The sequence below is a fragment of the Cryptomeria japonica genome, chromosome 8 (assembly GCF_030272615.1).
Source record: "Cryptomeria japonica chromosome 8, Sugi_1.0, whole genome shotgun sequence".
In the NCBI taxonomy this organism is placed as follows: domain Eukaryota; kingdom Viridiplantae; phylum Streptophyta; class Pinopsida; order Cupressales; family Cupressaceae; genus Cryptomeria; species Cryptomeria japonica.
In genome coordinates, this window is record NC_081412.1 from 404,386,730 (window position 1) to 404,408,614 (window position 21,885).

General features: G+C 37.2%; 1 protein-coding gene across 1 annotated transcript in view; it reads left to right on the forward strand.

The window, feature by feature from the left end:
- Nucleotides 1–21,885, forward strand: part of LOC131079475 (disease resistance protein RPV1) — a 77,760-nt gene that overhangs the window by 22,980 nt on the left and 32,895 nt on the right. The window contains 1 exon segment of the mRNA XM_058017439.2: nt 20,632–21,880. Within this exon segment, the coding sequence (XP_057873422.2) occupies nt 20,632–21,880 (1,249 nt within the window).

Consider the following 21,885-nt stretch of genomic DNA (forward strand, 5'->3'; position numbering starts at 1 on the left):
AGTAAGGATTTTTGTCCGGATTTTTATCCAGACAGGGATCGATTTTCCCCTGAGCATTTTTGTAAAGATTTTTGTTCGGATTTTTATCCAGGCAGGGATTGATTTTCCCCTGAGCATTTTTGTCCGGATTTTTATCCAAACAGGGATCGATTTTCCATTGGGAACATTATGAAGAGTTTTGAGTCCGGATTTTCATCTAGACTAAGGTCGAATTTCCACCAGGGAGGTATTTTTCCAAGTTAAGTGAGTTTTGAGTGTGGATTTTTGTCCAGACACATCGAATTTCCCCTGGGGGGTGATTTTTGCAAAATGAGTGCATTTTTTGTCTGGATTTTTGTCCAAACTCGCATCGATTTTCCCCTGGGATGGTTTTTATGTGCATTTTGATGAATTTGAGCATGGATTTTTATCCAAGCATGGGTCGAATTTCCCCTATGGGGCGAATTTTGACACTTAAGTGATTTTTGAAGGGATTTTTCAATCCCAACCTATAGTGATTTTCCCTTGGAGGCTTTATTTTGGATTTAAATTGTAATATTTTAATAAATAAGCCCCATTTTGATTGCTTTTAAATAATTATTAAATGACTTTAAAATTTAAAAGCAAATTTAATAACTTGCAATAATTATTAAATGTTTGAACCTTCTAGAAGCAAGTTAGGGTTTCACCAAACAAGTATTTATACAAGTGTTTTTTATCCCACATTGCTTGTGTGGTGAAAGTTGGAGGTGAAAGCAAGTATATGAGAGGAACTTCAGCGTTATTTTATTATTATTTCTGCCAGGTGTCTCCATGAAAACGATTTTTCTTCAAGTTGGGCAAATTTTTTTAGCAAGGCGTTTTTGTGAAGTGTGGGATTGAGGATTTATTTTCCTCTATTTTTTTCCAGCTTGTTGATCTATCCTCCTTGGCTGCCATTAAAGACCAGTTTCAGATTTTCGATTTTGCTAAGTTTGGTGATTTTTTTCCAAATTTAGCATTTTTATGTGAAAGTTGGCAAATTCATGATTGGAGACTTGGGCGATTTTTCCTCCACCATTTGTGCCTGCTGTTCAGACCTTCATTGTTGTAGATTGCTGCCATTGACATCAATTTTCAGATTTTCCATTTTGGCGCAAGACTTGGGAAAATTTCGATTTTGGTTGGAGGCCACATTTTGGTGAATTTTTCATGCATGTTTGTTGGCTGTCATCATTTCCAGCCTGCTGATTGGCTTCAGATCTGAGGTTTGCTTCAGATTTTGACCTCCATTAATGGCTGCCATTAATTTTCAGACTTAAGTTTTTATTGCCCAACCAATTCCAACTTAAACATTTAGCATTCAGAGATGTTTTATGGAGTTTTTTGTGCACTTTTTAGACCATTTTATCACTGTTGCAGGTCTGAAACTCCGTTGTTAGGCGGTTGTCCTCAGAAATTCTCATTTCCAGCCACTTAACCAACTTTGGCGAACTTGCTTGGGGCTGTTTCCTTAGCAAATTTTCATCATTTTCAGGGATTTAAACCACTTTGCAAGGTGCTGGTAAGTCTGAAGTATTCGATTTTCATACTTGTCCCTCCGAAAACTAAATTTTACCAGCCATACTTGCATTCCAGAAAATGATTGTTTTCATCAATAAAACTGATTTTTATTGATTTCATGCACATTTTGAAGATTACAACATGTTTTAAAAGTTTGATTTTTCAGGTTGTCTTCAGAATTTTTGACCTCCATTATTGACTGCGGAAGGTGTCTTCAGACATTCATTGTGTGAAAACACAACCTTTCACACCTCTCCTTAGTCATCACTTATCCGGTATACTCTGCATTTTTTGCTTGCATATTTTCTAAGCATAAGGAGGTATAAATGAATTTTATGGAAGGCTTCCATGTCTTAGTGTTGTCACACTTTGAACGTAATTGCTAAAATTTACCAAGTGTATGGATTATTTTCCTGACTCCATGCTCTAAATTAACTAAATCTTTAGAAAGTCAGGAATTTTATTACGAATATTTTCTTAAGTCTAACTTCGAGCTTCGTACAGGTGCGATGTCAAAGTCAGGATACAAGGAAAGGAAAGAACTGTTGAAGACTGGATTTTATCCAGAGTTTAAGATTTCATTCCTGATCGGGTATTAGATGATAGAGATCATACACACCCACATTATGAGAATGAAATGAAGAAGGCAATCCTATTGCCAAATTGGTCAGAGTCAGAAGAGATTGACCTGAATGTATTGATGAGAGAGGTCTTGAATTTCTCCCGCACATGGGTAGATATACAAATGAATAAATTAGTTGACATGGGTGTTCCCTTCACTTATGAAAGGATGAAGCCGGAAGAGTCTACTTCTGAGGATGATCAGAGGATTGTCAGTGATGTCAGGATTCATGCAGACGAAGAGAGTCAAGCTCCCAAGAGAAGGAAGAACATGCCTGGAGAAGTCAAGGCCAAAGGGAAGAAGATTGAGGAAGTGAAGAAGAAACAAAAGACTATCATTCCTCCACTTATCATTCCTTCACCCCCTCCCAGTGTTTCATCAATCGAAGTGATTGAAGTAACAAAACAGAATAAGGAGACTCAACAGTGTTCCAACACAGTGATATTACCAGAGAATATTCAGGAATTCCATGCCACAGTGACATCTGCACCTCCTGATGAGAATAATGATCAGTCGGAATCCCCTACTGTCCTTTTGGAAGCTAGCTTGGGAAATGAGGTATATGATTGGACCAGGAATAATCCTAATGATAATGAGGATGTTATCTCGGCATTGAAAGGACTTGATCGAAAAGTATGTCTTGATGATGGTATGGAAATGGCCGCTATTCCTGAATGGCTAAGGAGAAGCATGGAAAAAAGTAAACAAATGATAGAAGTACAGCCTATTGATAATATTGATGACTACCTAGCTAGGAGTGCTAAGAAGAAGGAGCCCAAGAGAGCGGAGATTTTGTCGCACATAGCTAGAGATGAGACAGGAATGCGGATTGTGCAGATTGCTGTTCCTAGAGTCGGCGTGACAGCGGACACTGCTACTCCCATGGATTTCCAAATCACTTTAGTCGCCCTTGGTCGTCCATCCGCAGGGTAGGAATTTCAGGAGATTGGTGACAACCTCCAGTCAATCAATGCAAGGTTAGACGAAGCGATTGTGGAAAATGAAAGGTACAGAGAAGAAAATATTAGACTCAGAGAGTATATTGTAGGGACAAGGCGTGATAATCCCACCCTTATTTCCCCTATTGCAGTTGACCATGGAATACATTCACACTGCGAGGTAGTGAGAGGTACACACTCAGAGGTGGAAAAGTGGATTGAAAGCACAAGGAAGCAGGCAGATGATTTCCTTACTTAGTTTGTCCAAGCATATGATAAGACAACAACGCTCGTATTCAGAATCCAGTATTTGGAGGGAGTTTGGGAAGAATTTTGGCCTATTCAAGACAAGACTATTCCACGCCTCCTGGCATTGAAGAAGGTTCCTAATTCCACCTTGGTCAGCGAGAACATTGTGCATAGTGGAGACAAATACGATTTCCATGGCTGTTATTGTGCATTAGCCTTGAAGAAATCAGCTTATGAGAACGCCCAATCGAGTTGTATGGAGATGGAAGGATTAATTCAGGACATTCAGATGAAGATCCTTGCCTCGATTGAGGAATTATTGGGTGTTGATGTAAGTGATGCTAGTGGTTTACACCTAGCCGAATTAAGAGACAAGATGAAATTTATGTATTTTTGCCAGTTGGACTCTTTGAAGAAGAGTCAGATTGATGACTTGGTCTCTTTGTTGATTCATGTTCATAATTCGCAGAAGCTCATGCCTAAATGGGAGAACATTTTGAATGCTTACTCAGACTCATTGGATGTGATTGATTTACAACAGGATACCTTGCCTAGCATTTCCATGGAGGAGTTAGATTCAATATTGACTAGATTCTTGGAGTATGCTAGGAGAGAGAGAGATGTAGGGAGGAATCTTCTAGAAGATTCCCTATATGATGACTAGGTATCTTTTCATTGGGCCATATGTTGGTGGCACCATTTTTGATGTAACCCTAATTAGGGCAATTCTAGGGTTTTGTTGGCATGATCTCGACCGTTGATCTTAGATCAATCTGGGCCATCCATTTTTGTAAGAGACTCTATATATGCCCCTTTGTCTCTCATTTGTAAGAAAGAGTTTTTGTAGAATTGTTGGTATATGCTGCAGCTATTTGAATCCTAATCATTGTTCAATTGTTGGTGATTTTGCTCTTCAAATGTTGTATTTGCATTCATGGTTCTCAATTCCTCCAAGTTAGATTAGAATTTATTTTCATGTATGTTAGATTGAGTGGAAGATTTGTTGAATTTATTTGTGTGGAATCCTTAATCCATACCACTAGCCTCTTGCCGCTGGTAAGTGTGCCTTGTGTGGTCAACTGGATTTTGAGTAAGCATAACTTCAACTATTATGCGTCCGTTGACAAGCATCAACTTGGATGGTGTCTAGGTTTGATGGTAATAGTCTGAAAATCATTAAGTATACGTTTAGATGATTGCACTAAGCTTGTGTCAATACTTGATTGTGAGACCTTGCCTAGTTTGATTCCACTAGATCCATTCATCATTTCCTACATTCCTAGGTATAGAATAGATTTCCTGAACCCTATTCTTTTTCCCCCTTTTTTAGTAAGAAGTAAATCCAGAGCCTTATTGATAAATCTTAAGTTGTCAGCACACCTATTCCGCATCATTCATGATAATCCAAACATTTGCGTAAGTCCCCAAAGTGGAACACAGGAATTCACATCAACCACTGAACTTACCCACTCGTCCAGACCTGACATGTAGAAACCTTGGAATCATTTTAGTTGATCTCATTCTTAGCATCTGAGGTGATTTTGTTCAAGAGAGGGTAAATTACTTTGGTAATTTATTCTGTATTGTTATGTGCATAAAAAACACATCAGTAGGCCTCTAGGGGAAATTTGGGTATCTCAGGAGTGGGAGTAGTTGCAAGAGATGATAAAGGGGTTATCCTATTCAAGGGGGCTCGACGACTACAGAATGGGACAAATAACGAAGCGGAAGCACGGGCGGCACTAATGGCTACGGAATTGGCCATAAACATGAAAGTGTCAAAATTACATTTGGAAGGGGATTCCCAAGTGGTTATCAACGCAATAGCAAAAGGTAACACCCCTTCATGGAAATTATCTCATTGGGTGGAGATAATACGCGAAAAACTCACCTCTTTTGAAGCTTTTTGGGTTTCCCATGTTAGGGGAAGTGCAAACGCAGTGGTGGACCTCCTCTCAAATGCTGGATGTGATATGACATGCCAAGTGGCCAAGTGGTGGAAGGGTAATGGTAGTGTATGGAAGTGGTATTAATGCAGTTCGTGAAGCTACAAACCAGTAAGCACGCTAGACGGCTCGCAAGGACGAGTAATCACTATCACTGGCATAATAATTAATGTGGCAGTTCAAAAGCACAGAGTCTTGGTTCGAGACAATGGCGGTGGGCAGGAAGTCTGCCTTGAAATCTCTTTCCATTTATTTCACAGATCATGCATTTATACCTAGCCGCAAACGACGGCGGATTTATAACTAATTTGAAATTTGTGCAATGTATTCGCCAAAAACCGGATTAATGAAGGTTGTTTGTGTCTTTGCAGTTTAGTTTTTCTGGTTTAACAGGTTGCAAGCAGGTTCGATGGAGGCTAATTTCACGCTTCGAACAGAGAAGAAATTGGCCCCTTTCCTGGTTTCGGACAAGTGTCTGCAAGGTCTTTTCAAATACAAGGAAGATAAGTTGTGGAGTGCTGCTCGGTTAATGCTGGGGGAGGAATTGGTGCATATCCATTTCTGGTACAGAACAAATATGGAGGTCTACTCTTTGATAATGGCCTAGGCGAGTGAATTCGAGCCCGAAGTGGAGAAAGTCAAGCTAACAATGAAAAAGCTTGTTGATGGGGATTACTTAATTAATCTTGATTCCATCCTGGAATGGGTGATCCCCCAGACAGGAATTCACATCCGGGAAGGAGAAGCAGAGGAGGAGATATTACCGTTTGTCAGGGGACTAGAGAGTCGTTTAAAGGAGCAATGCAGGGAATGAGCTCGCATTGGCTGGGAAGCCATGAAGCTCTGTGTCAAGTTGATACAAATAGACGAGGTCCTTAAGGCACTTAAGGTGGTGGCGTGCATGGAGGTGGGAAGAGACCTCCGGGACCGATTCGAGGAGGGGAGAGCGGTACAGTTCCTAGCTAGCCTGGAAGGTGACCCAGACTTTGGGAACTTGGACTGTATTCCGAAGATGAAGTCTGAAGCGGCCAAAGGGAAAGCCTTGGCGGATATCGATGATGAGGAGAGGAAGATGCCGAACCAGAGTGACTTAGATTGAGCGGTCACGGTGCAAAAATCTGTGTTTTTTGCTTTCTGCCTTCGTTGGTTTTTAAAAACAAAAACTTTTATGGATTACTGTAATATTTCGTGCATGAATGCACAGTACTGTGTTACTTCTTTTTTTGTTTTTGTTGGAACTCTGCATAGTAGGTTTGAACTAAATTTGGGTTGATGTTGATATCCGTTTGGCCCTTGTAGATTGTAGCTATTTTCTTGAAAATCAATATATCCAAAATTACCGATCAAAAAAATAAAATAAATTACACACTAATATAATATATAATAATTTTAATTTATATAATTATATATTAAAAATTAAATAATATATTATAAATTAAAAATAAATATTATTATATTTACATTTATTAATGGTCTATAAAGATACAAATTTATAATTTATAATTTTTAAATTATTTATATTTCTAATTTACAATTTTATTAAATTATATAATTTTTCTATATATTTTAATAAATGACACTAATATAATGTATAATAATTTTAATTTACAAATTATTTTATAATGTTAATTATTAAATTATTTTTAATTATATATTAAACATATAGTAAACAATAATATAAATGAATGTAAGGATTGTCGCTTATAAGTTTTTTTATAAATACCTATATAAAGTTTATAATCCCCCAAATTAGATGTCATAGTTTCTAATTTAGAGTTCAGATTTTAATTTAAAGTTCTCAATAATATAAAGTTACCAAAAATAAGGAAACGACGGAAAGCTTATTCTCGTATTTCTCAAGCTTTATCAGTTGCAGAAACGTTATTTCCGATTTTTTATTTATGATTCCCAGGTGAAACAGTGAGACAAGGTGAGACTCTTATTCAAAATGCAAACAAAAATATTTAAGGTTTCAATTTTCAGCGATACAGAAAGTCATTAAGGTTTCGCAGAGGTCAAAACGTCCGACGAAAAATTAAGGACAAAAATTTCGAACCCTAACTGATTCCATGCAAACTATACCCACAATCTGTCTATTTTCATAGGTGATTTTTAGGGTTTATGTCATTTTTTTAGCCGAGCAGATATTTCGCAATTTTTAAACACGATTTAAACACAATTTTGCAGAGTTCTACCCGCAATTAATCGACCAAAGTCGTTGATTGATAGTCAACGATTTTTTGGCTCGACTTTGGGGAAAAAATCGGCATTTCTGACGATTCGCGATTATTCACGATTAATCGCGACATGCTGACTTTTGCTTCTTTGATCTATTGCGCCTCTTGTAGTGTATGTGCTCAAACATACTCCAATTGCGCTCACAACCAGATGCGTTGCATGGTTGGCTCAAGATGCGAATGGCCAACTTCTGAATATTTGGTGTCATTGGGCCAAAAAAGCTTCACCAATTATCTGAGTTTGAAATAAGAAAAATAAATAAAATCAGTCTCACTCAAACTCATTTAACAATATACAATAAAACTAAAATTAAGCCTTACAATTTATTTTTCTTGGCATCATAGTTGTCCTACTGTCTTTGGCGATAGGACGAGAGAAGGTCTCCCCTTGTGCATTTGAGAACAACTGTAGCTCTCGAATAAGTTCTGTCTGAGTAGTACCAATAGGTGCCATCTTCTCCATGATCGAGTATAGCCCATTAAGGACCTCCACATCAGCCTTGAAAGAAGGAATAAAATGGAATGCCAGATTCAGATAATAGGCTGTTGCATGGATGGGCCAATGAAGCTAATGATTCAATGATTTCCCAATGGGACCATACTTGCTCTCATCTCCTTCATAGACGGATTTGATGTCTTCCTTCGCCCTATCCATGCCCTCATATATGTAGCCCATTGCGGGCTTTTCTCCATCCGCAACTCGCAACAAAACCACCAAGGGCTTAACAAACTGCAAAATTGAAAATATTGTGTAATTTAGAAAAATGAGCAAATAAGAGATTATGATGAATAAGTTATAAAACAAAAAAGTTCAATTGTAGAATTTATAAAAAATTTACCTTCACTATCTCATCACAAGGGACCCAAAAGTCTCCCTCATAAAAAATGCAGTTTGCCATATCTTTCCCTGCAGGGGTGACAGCATAGGATGAGGAAGACCACTCCTCACCAACAATCATATGTCTCAAGGCCGACTTACAACGAAGCATGGATTGCAATGTGATGAAGTTTGTGGCAAATCTTGTGATTCTTGGACAAGCTAACTCCTTCTCTGTGTATTGTCTCATAAGAGCCAACACCCATGAATGATTATATACAAATTTGCACACATTTCTCGCCCTTTCTACACATCTCTTGACCCATGGGAGTTTTCCAATATCCTCCAACATGAGGTCAATGCAATGGGCAGCACATGGAGTCCAAACTATAGATGGGTGCCTCTCCATCAATAGTCTACTTGCAGCAACATAATTTGTTGCATTGTAATTAATGAAGTTACAAAATAGTAATTAATTTGCAAACAAAATTAGTTTGTAATCAAAAGTTTACTTGCAGCAACATAATTTGTTGCATTGTGACCACCTGTACCACGTTCTCCTCAACCACCTCATCGATCACCTCCTCTATCTGCTCACATAGGTAGGTGGCATTCTTGCAATGGGCGGAGGCATCAATGGACTTGATGAAAACGGTGCCCCCTGAAATAAAAAAATAAAGCAAGATCAATGATCATTCAATAAATCATTAAATAAAAAATAAAAAATTAAAAGACTAAATGAAACTAAAATCAATCAATCACCTGCGGAAGAAACAAGAAAATTAAGGAGAGTTATATTTCTTCTATCCGTCCAACCATCAGTCATGATGGTGCAACCTTTAGTGCTCTATATCTGGCGTTGTTCACCTAATTCTTTCTTCACATCATTCATCAATGGAGTCAAAATGGGTCCCCTCAAATCAGACTCAGAAGGGGCTTTGAACCCAGCCCCGCATATGGTAAGGGCATCAACCATTTCTTGCCAATAAGGAGACTTGTCACAAATAAATTAAATGAGATAAGTTAAGTATGTACTATGTAGTATATACGAGAAAAAATAAAACGAAGAATCAAAGTATAAAAATTAAAACAATCAAACATAAAACATTCCCCTGGCTGCAAAGAATGGAACACTGTTGTAGACCCAAAACCTGCCAACTGCCATTTTAACAGCATCATGGACCTCCTTGTTCCAACCCATGCTCTCAAGCGACAGTTGGGTGCGAGGCACAAAGAAGGTATCCAACCTATATTTATGAATCCTAGGTCCAATGCTAACACTCCCACTACAACTACTAGTGCTAGGAACATGAGAAGTGGCAGTGGCACTGCCACTTATAGAAGTAGAAGCGGAAGCACCAACACCAACAGTAGCAAACTGAGTGGGACGATATGGAGGTAAGGAAGAAGGGCCTCCAACACAACCTAACTGTGACCCTCTTCCTAAAGTTGCCTCTCTCCCAATGGCCGCTCAATCCTCCTTTTGCTTCTTTTTCCTTTCAATTTCCTCAACCATTACATAACAATCACGTACAGCCTCAGGGAGTGCTTTTAGGCATGGTTCGGCATCACGTCCACGCACACCAGAAATATATGGTATTTCAGTCTATATATACCTCCATGGAATATTGTTTTGCAAAATGTACATTTTGTTTGCCCCTTTCCTTGCCCAAGAAAATCCTCGTGATATTTCCAAGCAGGGTCCTTTCTAATGGGGGGTCTAGAAGCTGAAGTAGACATTGTAGGATAGTTTTGTGAAACTTGAAGTTGAGGCAAATAAGAAAATAAAGTTTGCTGCAATAAAACATTACAAATACAAAATGAAATTAATACATACATTCAAAAAAATTAAGGTAGGGTTTGTAAATTAAAAAAATAAAATTGTAGGGTTTGTCAAACCCTACCTTTGATTTTTTTTTTTTACAAACCCTACATACAACCCTACATAGTACAACTAATACTACATACTACATACAAACATACAAAAGATTTTGGAAGGAAATGTAAAACTTTCAAAATAAATGAATAGAAAATGGAATTTTTTGCATACAAGAAACAAAAAAATCTTCAAAAAATAAATCTTACCTCTTACAACAAGCTTGAAATGAGCTGCAAACTCTTCCTATCCAACTCTTGATGCACCAAATCCAAACACAATGCAGCCCCGATGTGATAAATTGAAGAAAACTTGAGCTTCCTCCTTGCTGGTTTTTCTTCTATGCACCCTTGTTTTTCTTCCCACCTCACTTTACTACTATTTTTGCAAGTGAATGAAATGAAGTTCACTTTTAGGGGTAGGAGATAATTAAACAAAAAAAACGGACTTGAAAAATCTATTAAAAATGTTTTTTTTTGGTCTTTCTTTAAGCTAAATGTTGGCCAAGTTTGAGGCTTGGGACTTGCCGAGTTTGGTGAGTTTATGCCAAACTCGCCAACTCGGTGAGTCTGGCGAGTTTGCTCACCAGACTCGACTGAGCTCGAGTCTGAGCTCGAGAGACTCGGTGAGCATGTCTCGGGCTCCGACTTGTCGAGTTTAAGGCGATTTTCTAATCTCTGGTTCAACCTGATGTAGCCCTCCCACACAAATTATAAAACTCTCACACGCAAATTATTGAGCCTGAAACCACGATTTTGAGGAAAAATCGGCAAATCCTCCCAAGAGCAATAAACACGATTTTAGCAAAAACTTTTGCAAAAGAGTATCGAGCATTGTTTGCTCTAGCAACTCCAAAACAGACTCTAAGATACCATGGTTGCATATGTTCGCCCTAGCAACTCCAGGTGCAACCCAAATCTGACTACAACAAAGCACAATTTTTGTGTAAAAAACTGTCAAACCTTGAAAACTGAGGTTACAAATCATCGTTTTTTTGGAAAAAAATGGTAAAACACTAAAATAACAAAATCCCATGCGAACTTGGAGAATTACAGATGATTTTTGAGGAAAAAATCGAAAAAACCAATGGACAAATTTTCAAGAAAAAATCGTGAAAACTCTTAGACAATTTTTCAGGAAAAAATCGTGAAAACCTACAAACAATTTTTGAGGAAAAAATTGTGAAAACAACCCTCAGACAATTTTTTCAGGAAAAAATCGTGAAAACCCAAAATAGTTTTTTAAATGGAAAAATTATAAACCTCGAAAATAACTTTGGAGGAAAAAAATATTAAAATCCTCCCATGATTTTTAATGGCTTAAAATAAAAAAATCTCCAAAAATATTAAAAACCTTAAAAAACTTTTTGTGGAAAAAAAACATAAAAACCTAGAAACATTACCATGATCTAAAAATCGTGCAAAAACAAACCTCCCATGAGCTGACAAAGTCTATAACAAAACGGAGGATGCAAGGCATGCACCAGCACTCGAAAACAAAAAGAAACACGGGTCTGAAGGGCGTAGACACCCACAAATAGGAGGTCACTGATTTGAAGGACGCAAAGAACCATATTGCAACCCAGAAATCGCGTAGAATAGAACCATGGTCGTGGACAAATAAAAAGAAACCGTCGTGAGAAATAAAACCCATGAAACCCAAACAGAGATGGGACAAACAAAAAATGGAGTTGTCATGAGTGGAAATAGTCAGAAAACCCGATGCCATCGCCAAAAAATTGTACAAAAACCAAAAAATTGCCGGCGGAATAAAAATCCTTAGATGCTCTGCATAGAAATCTCGAATACAAAACTCACGATTTTGCAGGAAAAAGGCCACGTGAAAAATAAACTTGGATTGGGCGGAAAAATCGCGGGTGTAGCAGAAATTGTGGCCCTTAAAAAACGCTGCACGTACATATTCTGCAATTTTGACCAAAAACAGGCACCGCCAAAAAACACAAATGCAGACCTAGATCTCAGGAATAATACGAGCGCCTAAACAGTTAAACCAAAAACATGCGAATCAAAAAAACAAAACCCTCAAATCAGATGCCTACAAACAAAAAAAAAAGACGTCACACGACCTGCAAACTCGTTGCGAAACAGTGATGTCGTGGCTCAATGAAAGATCCCTGATAGATCTTTGCTGTTAACCTGCTGTAATTTTTTATTTTTAATTTTGTTTTCCTGTTTATTTAAGTTTTTCTTACAGAACTAGACAGAAGTGCAGAAAGGGTTGTTTGTTTTTGTGTTTTTGATTGTTTTATAGCATAGGAAGGAATAGATAACAGCAAATATGAAGCAATACTGAAATAAATGAGGTATACAGCAAAAGTCAGAATTATTGCAAATCGTACCAGGCAGATTTGTCTGAATTACAAAGCCAAACAATGAATCCAATGTATTTCCCAAGCTCTCATACAAATTCGAAGTCAAACTGGAAGATGAAGAATGTTCTCCAACCCCACATACACTGGAAGTGAATACAAGCAATACCCTATACACCACGTGGTGTATTTGCTGCAAATGGCATTCCTCCAACTGCAATGAACCACGTCTCCACTAGAAAGATGGTAGGCTACGCTGAAACCCTACTGAGAATTGATGCCTCTGTCCTTAATCACTACGCACAATGCCTTATAAGTCCAGTGCCAAAGATTGCTGAGGGCTACGTCCCAGCCAATCCTAATCCTGGGGTTTGCGTCCCAGTCTAGAAATTGCTCTCCAGAGCAAATTCATACAAGTTGTCAAATATGCAAAAAATGATGATAGAATGAAGCTCCTATCCCCTTATAACCCCTCTCAATTGCAAATCGAACCCTAATTGTCTCCAAGTGGTGTGGTCTAGTGGAAATGTTATAATTTCTTATTTTAAAGTGGTCATGTTACTAGAAAATGACCTTTTTCCTCATAGACAGAAATCCGCTCACTGAATTGCCCTGAGACCAAAGAGAAAGATTTAAAGAATTTCAAGATCTTTCCAACGAGCTATCACACAATAGGATGCGCATCCAGATGAGGCCAAAAATCCCCTTATTACTCCAAAATGGCTAACAACTTAGCCTTATTTAATTATTAAACGCTAACTTAGGAAATATTAAAAATATAACCCAAATAGCCACAAAATGCCCAACTGACATTACAAACCCTAAAATCATCCTGTCACCTGTCTGTGACTGAAGTCGGAAATCAAGGATTCACTGTTAGTCTCATCCCTAAAATCTAGGGATGCTCCTAAAATTTAGGAAACAAGCCCAATCTCTCTGAAACTGAACCCAAAGAGGCATCTCATGGAGACCCAACCTTGGGCATGATCAAACCTCCTAAAAAGTAGGAACTGCCTCCTAAAAACAAGGAATGTCTCCCAACTGATCAATAACTGCTAGAACACCAAGTCTCCAACACTGAATAACCATATCGGTCTCTGTCCAACCCTGTCAACCTACAAGACTCCATAATAAGCTGACTCACATGTCTCTGCTAGACTGAGCTAGAGTGGGGACATGACACTCAAAAAAACCTAGAAAGTTTGTAAAAACACGAACCCATCGATTCTGCACCAGAAAATCACAAAAAATACAATCGCGCGAACTAGTTAACAAATCTGTGAATACCTTTGTGTGGTAGAAGAGAAGGCTTCACGTAGGAAAACAATAGGTTGCGACTTGAGCAACTTGCCTCGAGTCTGCAATGAAACCCCACGATTTTGTAGAACAAGAAACTTGCACAATTCAGCAACCCTTCAAGGAGCTTGCGATGCGATTCCTTAGCACACAATTTTTTGGAAGATAAAAAAACCTTCAAAAAAACATTTGAAAATTTTCACTAACGATTTTAATAAAATAATTGATTAAAATTTTTTTTGGAAATAATTCCAGGAAGGAGGCCTTGATTTTTATTTTATTTTTTAAATTTGCCAAACTCTATAATTATTGACTTGTTCTGATACCATGAAAAATAATTAAATGATTATATTTACGAATATAGTATATATAGACGTTTACAAGACGGTGTTCAAAAAAGAATGAACCGTTAAACTGAAGCTTCAACACGAAACTAAAAAGTTAAAATACTTAAAAAGCTAACTACGCCTTCTAATAAAAGTAGTAGTTACACTAAAGGGACTAAAAAAGCCAACTAAGTCGACAACTAAGATGACCATTATAGAATAGATATAATATTATTTTAATAGTTCTCTCTTTCTCACATAGTCCCTCACATAGATGGCACACTCGTAGAGTTTCAAAAACTCGCCGAGTTTTTGAGCTCTGCGAGTTTTTCTGACTTTAACTCGCAGCAAAAACTCGCCGAGTAATCGCCAAGTTTTTTGCAAAAAACGAGTTTTTGAAACTCTGCGAGTTTTTCTGACTTTAACTCGCAGCAAAAACTCGGCGAGTTTCTTTAAAAAAAGGCCCAAACATGTCAAAAAATTATCAATTTTTGTTTTTTCAGGTTAGTTTCATTCTCTTCATCAAAATATACACATGAAATATAACATTTAAGTATAAGTGGCATTTCAATATGTCTTTTTCCTTTCTTATACTTTATAACACCCAACGCCTTTATAAAATAATAAAAGTATAAGTGGCGATGCCCCTTGACCCCAACTTGGGGGCGCTGCCCCCAAACCCCCGTCGAAAAATATAGGGGGAAACTGCGTTGATGGAAGTAGGGAAAATTTAACCTCCGAATTTGATTAGGCTCCATATAACAACATAATTAGCATTGAAGAAATCTTGGTATTATACATTTTAGAGTTGAAAGTTTGAAACTATCAGTATGAATGATGAAATTTCAAATATTGCGCGTTTGTAGATCTCCACCAAGATCTAGACCTATTTCTCTACCCCTCTTTTTCTCACCCTCAGAATTGAGAAGATCTCCACTGGGAAGAGGAAGAGGAATAGTAAATAGTTTTAGCTAGAGCTGGGAAGAGGAAGTTGTAATTGTAATTTGTAATGATGTATTTACTTTTGGTTTTACAAAAACTATTTACTATTTTGCTTCCAGCCATCAGCATTCCTCATGAGGATGCGATTTTGTAGACACTTTGCATTTAAATATATCTAGAATCAGCTTGATTCTTTTGTGTTATCATTTATTGATTCATTGGATGCATCTTTTCATTAAATTTTGAAAAAAAAATGCATTTTTTATTAAAATTAAGCATGTTTTTATGTTGCCGAGTTTTTCGCTGAGTTTTTCCGAGTTTTTGCCGATTTTTTTTCTCAAGGGCTTGGCAAGTCGAGCCGAGTCGCGAGTAGTTCAACTATGGCCCCTCAAACCTTTAATTATAATGTTTGCAGCCTTGTTTTGTTTATCTTTTTCTTCCCTTAGTTGTTTGACTTATTTTTCAATGATTCCTTTCTGCTCACTTGCTGGTCCACTTACCATTTGTGTCCATGACTTGGCCTCTTCTATCACCTTTATTTGCATTAAGTTTTCTCCTTCCTCCATTGTTGGCTCCTTGTTTTCAGCTGCTTTTAGTCGATCTAACTCTTGTTTTAGAGTAACCAAATCTTGTTGTTCCCTTTCCATGTTAATTTGAAGATTTAAAATTTGTTCTTTCAGTGTTTTATTTTCTTTTTCAAGATTGCAGTTGGTCTCTATAACTATTTTTATCGAATTGTCTTCATACAACCCTTTTGTCTCTATAGGATGCTTGGAATTTACAACTTGAGTTACAAAATATACAGCTTTGATTCATATCTAGAAACTGATGATGCCTTATTTCTATGTGCATCACCAGTTTGAGAAGGTGCACCAAATGAGAACTCGGTAATGGAGGGAAACATGCCTTCTACAACAAGACCTCTGTTGCCTTGTTGGCTTTCTTGGACAGATTGCTGGCCACATGATGGAGGCTGAAGGGGCTCTGGCTTCTTTCACTTAGATTCTTCCACGTTTTCAACAGATTCCATTTATTTCCCAAAGGATGAGATATACATAGCTTCCTTATAGAAACCTTGCCTTAATATAACTTACTCCTCTTCATACTGTTTCCTTTTAAGTCTTTTCCTGTGCTTTGAATCAGACTCGTTTTCAAACTGCTTCCTTTCTTTCTCCAATGATTTACCTTTACCCTACCATTATCTGGGGTACCTGTTGACTCTGGATGATTGGAGGTTTGTCCTTGCATTGTTAATGATGGATCTTCAATTTTCACAATGCTTCTAAAGCCTTCATTTATCTCTTCTTCATCCTATTTTACATGCATAGCACCTATTGCTGATCTACGACTGGTTCGATGTTTAGGGTGATCGTGGACACTCTTTAACCTTATAGAAAAATCTCTGTTATTTGTCCATCATGAGAGCTTTTCAAGTTTTTCTCATCTGACAATTTGGGTGAGTGCACTTTATAACTCTTTGGGTATTCATTGCCTTCCACATCATAGGCTTTACCTTCTGACCAGGATATCGAAATTTAATAGCCACAGGTTCCTCTTCAAAATCTTAAAAAAATTCATCAATCTTACGGCCAAGAGCTTTTTCTATAGTTTGACGTGTATATAAGAATCTATGTGCCAGTGCTGGTACTTGTGTATGCAGTTTTTTCAACTCATTTCACAAATCTTTCGGAAAAAGATCTGGACCTGTAGCTGCCCATTGGCCTCACTTGATAAGCGCAGCCCCGGCTCTCTCCAAAGTTTTTTGAACAAGCTGCAACCACAGCTGTTTCCTCCCCCCAGATATATCTGCAAATGGAGCAAGAACAATAGCTGAACTGAATGAAATTATCAAATAAAGAACCCTTACTATCAAAACAATTCCCTCCAAGAGTGACCAAAAACTTGTAACAAAAGTGCCATGTCTATTGAGTGTTTGACCATTTGTAGCAAAATTTGCATGTGCCCAGGAAGCTTCCCAAATTATCAGAGCCAAGATTCGTGGGGCAAGTTGTGATTTGAAGCACGCCAATATTAGAGCACGAGCCATCCTACTGATTGGTAAAATTGTAGGACATCCGTAGCAGCACCAGTGGAAGTCTCCTCCATTCAGCTTGAGCATTGTAAGCCATGCCAGGACTTTCTGTCATTAAAAAAATGCTTTGGAATTCTGTGGTCACCAATGATTCTTCCTAAATTTTGAAAACCGTAGAAGGGTTGGAATGGAATGTGCAAATTTAGTATTTTCCTGGATAGATCCATACTTCTCATCTGTCCTACACCAATACGATTTGTACTGTGAATGATAAAATCTGAGACGACTCTACAGAATTGCAGGTAACCCCGATAAAGATGGATTTCCATGTGCCCTTGCTGCTATATCATGCAAAGTTTGAGTTGAGAAACCATGCCCTGCTTTCTCAATGGATCCATAAATAAAGCAGCTCTTCAAGAGAGTATGTGTGCCGATGTGAGCAAGTGATTTATTGATCTGGTTATTTCCTTGTGGTTGATCAACATACCGTTGCTACACTTTCTGCCTGTTCATAGGTCTCCACCAAAACTAATCAATGAATCATGCAAGCCTTGGTGGTGTTTTAGAAGACTTCATTGACTTTGCAAGGTTTGGGAGTCCCCTAAAACTGTCTTTGTAACCTCTTCTATTGTATGCTTATTCTAGGTACTTCTTCACAGACCAGACACATAGTCTTTGTGACTTTCCATAGCTGTGCAGGGTTTCCACAAGTCTAAATCTTTGAACTCTTCCAAGGTTTCATGGTTCTGTGTTTTATACTTCTCAAACCTCACAATACTGGTTCAAGGGTATCCACAAGTTTAAGTCTTTGAAGTGTGAACCCTTCCAAGGTTTCATGGTTCTGTGCCTCGAATAGGTTTTATACTTCTCAAACCTCACAATACTGGTTAGGGTATTCCACAAGTTTAAATCTTTGAACCCTTCCAAGGTTTCATGGTTCTGTGCCTTGAATAGGTTTTATACTTCTCAAACATTACAATACTGGTTAGGGTATCTACAAACTTCATGAAGTCTCTGCTGCTCACAAATTTCATGACATCTCAACCCAGGAATCTCTGTATTGCATTGAATGAACAGGTGCTTAACTATATGGAGTTCTCTTGAGTCTGCACAGTGCCCACAAGAGATTTCATACTGTTGTTTCCTACCTTGTAATATCTGATGGATAGTTGTCAAAAGGCATGTACCGAAAACTCGAGATATGGGATGCATCTCGCTGCCACTTGCAAACACATCTGCCTTATTTAAACATACATCGTGTAGGGCAAAGCGTGTATCAGGAATATACCCTACTGCGTTCAACAACTGATCTAACTTTTCCAACATTGCGTAAATTTTCTCTGCTTCAGGGTGTACTACATCTCCTAAAAGGAATCAATGAATTATTTCCTTGATCTCAATCCAGCTGAACTCTTCTTACTATTGCATGAAACTCTGTCGAACAGTTTGATTAAAATTTTCGCCCAACTGTGAGACTCCTTTAATAGATCATTGCAGAGTCTAACCCCTGTAAAACTTGCACTCCTGAAGATGCTTGAATACATAGGAACAATGTATGTGAACTCTTCCTGAAACGTGCCATGCATAGAAGCAGCAAGGTCACCTTCGCATCTTCAATGTGATCGACTTGTCTTAATTGAATTCCAACACTCTTTCAAATAGGATTTTTTATTTTATTTTTTTAATATATGGAAACAGGTTGAAATACATAGATGTCGATATTTCTTTCTTTATATAGAGTCTCTAAGTGTTTGAATCTTGGTGGATGATTTCTATATCATATACCATCATCTTCATCAATTGTACTCAATCAATTGAACTACAAAAGGCTTTTGAGAGATATTAAAGTTTATTTAAAATTTAATGACAATTGAATAACTAGCAAAGGAAGTCACTTATTACTTTTTTTATATGACATTATATTAAACCTTATTTCAAGATTATTAAAATACTTATGAATGATTAAGCCTAAGACTCCTCATGAGTAAGCACATTGGTTGGAGGTGATATCAAATAATAAGATTGCCCGAACAAATGGAAATTGTGATGTGGCACTCAATGGCCAAAAAATACTCGTATTAGTATATAGGACACAAGGCTAAGCATATATCCCCGTTGTGGCATCCAAGTCATGAGCACATAATGGTTGAGGTAAGACAATAGGCTGCTAGTGGTAACACAGATCTAGATATAATCTCAAAGTAAGAAGGGGGAAAGCATGATGTTGTCTGATGTAAAAGGGTAAGTAATGATATCATAGGGAGGAGTAGGGAACACAAGTTGCCTCTCAATCTAGTAGGATAGCTCTAGGGCAAGATGTGGCAATGGAAGCACAATATAACATGGGGAACCATGGTGCCCCCAATCTAATAGGATAATATAGTAATGAAAGCATAATATGACAACAAAAGGTGTGAGCAATGAGCATAGGAGTCAACTAAGCATAGGATAAAGGCATGTGAAGGCACACGAGTGAGATAGCATAAACATGTGAGAAAAATAAAGTAGCATAAGGATGTGATGATCATCATCAAATATGGAAGATAGGAGTATAGGTGGATAATCATAGGGAATAAAAGTAGACAAAGATAATGGTAAGATATTGATGTGGTAAGGTATGAGAAAACACAAGAATAAGGAATGCATGCAAGGGCACAACAATCAGTGAGGAGAGGTAAAAAACCATAAGAGAAATGGTTAGATCAGAAGGAATATGCCTCCATGTGGGGAAAATCAATGTATGCAATAAGATATGGAAAGGCACAACAAACAAGGCACAATAAGCATGACAATATTATCTTGCTTAGTATTTAAGGAAGCTACAAAATATGAGTATGTAGTATATAGTCTATTATAAGGAAGCTCATAAAACAACAAATAAATCTAAATGGATTAGTATTACTATTTGACCTTACACAATGTTTATATGTCTATGTCTATTTCATTTCATTAATCATATCTTAATTGTAGATACAATTTATTATTTTAAATCTATTACTCATTGAAAGATATTGACAAAATTCATCTTTGTTTAAAATTTTTAACTTCTTAAAATTAAAATTTATTTGTATGTTTATATCATCTTATATATTTTTAATTTTTATTAAATTTTTAAAAATAATTTATTTTTTAATTGACAAAAAATTATTAGTCTAATTGTAATTTTTTATTTGATTAATTAATAAATAATAAATAACATTTATACGTCCTCTCAATTTTTAGTGAACAAATTTTGAAATGTAATTATATAAATTTAAATTTTATATATTTATATCTTAAAAATTACTACTTAAATTTTAATTTCTTATTCTATCTGTAATTTTGATATGATTAATTTATAATGACCATTAGATTTGATTAATTTATAATGACCGTTAGAAAATCAATTGAAAGTAAAAATAATAAAACCAAACCCACAAAAATAACATGATAATTACTTTTTCAACATAATTGTTTTTTTTCAATATTTAATATTTATTAACATACTGTGGCCATTGCAGTTATGAAGCTCGATTGGTAAAGAGGGTGGTGAATGACCTCATCAAGACATTGGACAGAGTGCCATTACAAGTTGCCAATCATCCGGTGGGAATTGACAGCGTGAAGAATGCTCTTATTCAGAAATTAATTCTCAATTCAGCGGATGAAGTGGTTAAAATTGGAATATGGGGTATTGGTGGTATTGGCAAGACCACAGTTGCCAAGGCATTGTACAATCAAGTCTATACTGATTTTGAAGCTGCTTCCTTTGTAGCTGATGTCCGCACCACTGCTGCAGAATCCAGAGGCCTGACAAATTTGCAGAATCAAATTCTTGAGAAGTTAACTAAATATGATGGAAAGGTGTACAGTGTTGATGAGGGCATATCTCTGTTGAGAGATCGTTTGGGAGGAAAGCGTGTGCTGCTTGTTTTGGATGATGTAGATGCTGTTCAACAATTGCATGCTTTGATTGGGGATTGGCTGGACTGTCGCAGCAGAGTTATTATCACTTCTAAAGACCAACACATTCTCAATCTTGCTCAGGTCTCATCCAAATGCATCCATGAGATTAGCGGATTGGATATAGCTGAAGCCCTCCAGTTATTTAGTTGGCACGCTTTTCTGAGAGCAGCTCCGAGTCCGAGATATGAAGATCTGTCCAAAAAAATAGCAGAAGCTTGTAAGGGGCATCCTCTTTCATTGGAAGTGATTGGATCCTTATTGTATGATAAGGAGAATGACACAGGGTGCTGGAAGGAAGCTCTTGATAACATCACCCTCCACCCAGAAATACACAACAGGCTTTACATCAGTTATAATGCTCTTACCGATGATGAAAAGGAAATATTCCTGGACATTGCTTTCTTTTTCATTGGAGAAGAAAAAACACGTCCCATCATTTTCTGGAAATCCTTGTACAAGAGGGTATACACTGCCGTTTCTAATCTGTCAATGAAGTTATTGATAAAGATTGACGAAGGAGGTATATTTCATATGCATGACCATTTGCGAGATATGGGGCGAAGTATTGCTGAAAAAGAGAAAGAGGGTACCCAACTATGGGGGGTTGCACATTCAAGCACCATATCAAACAGCATTAATTGCTCTCGCCTTCGACTCCATGGAGGGTATCCGCAAAGCCTAGAAATGCTGTACAGGCAATCCAATGTTCGCTATCTTCATTTGGAGGATCTGTCCATGACAAAAGACACTAGCCATGCTTCCTCCAAATTTGATATTTACGGATGGAACGTTGTCAACTTGATATTGGG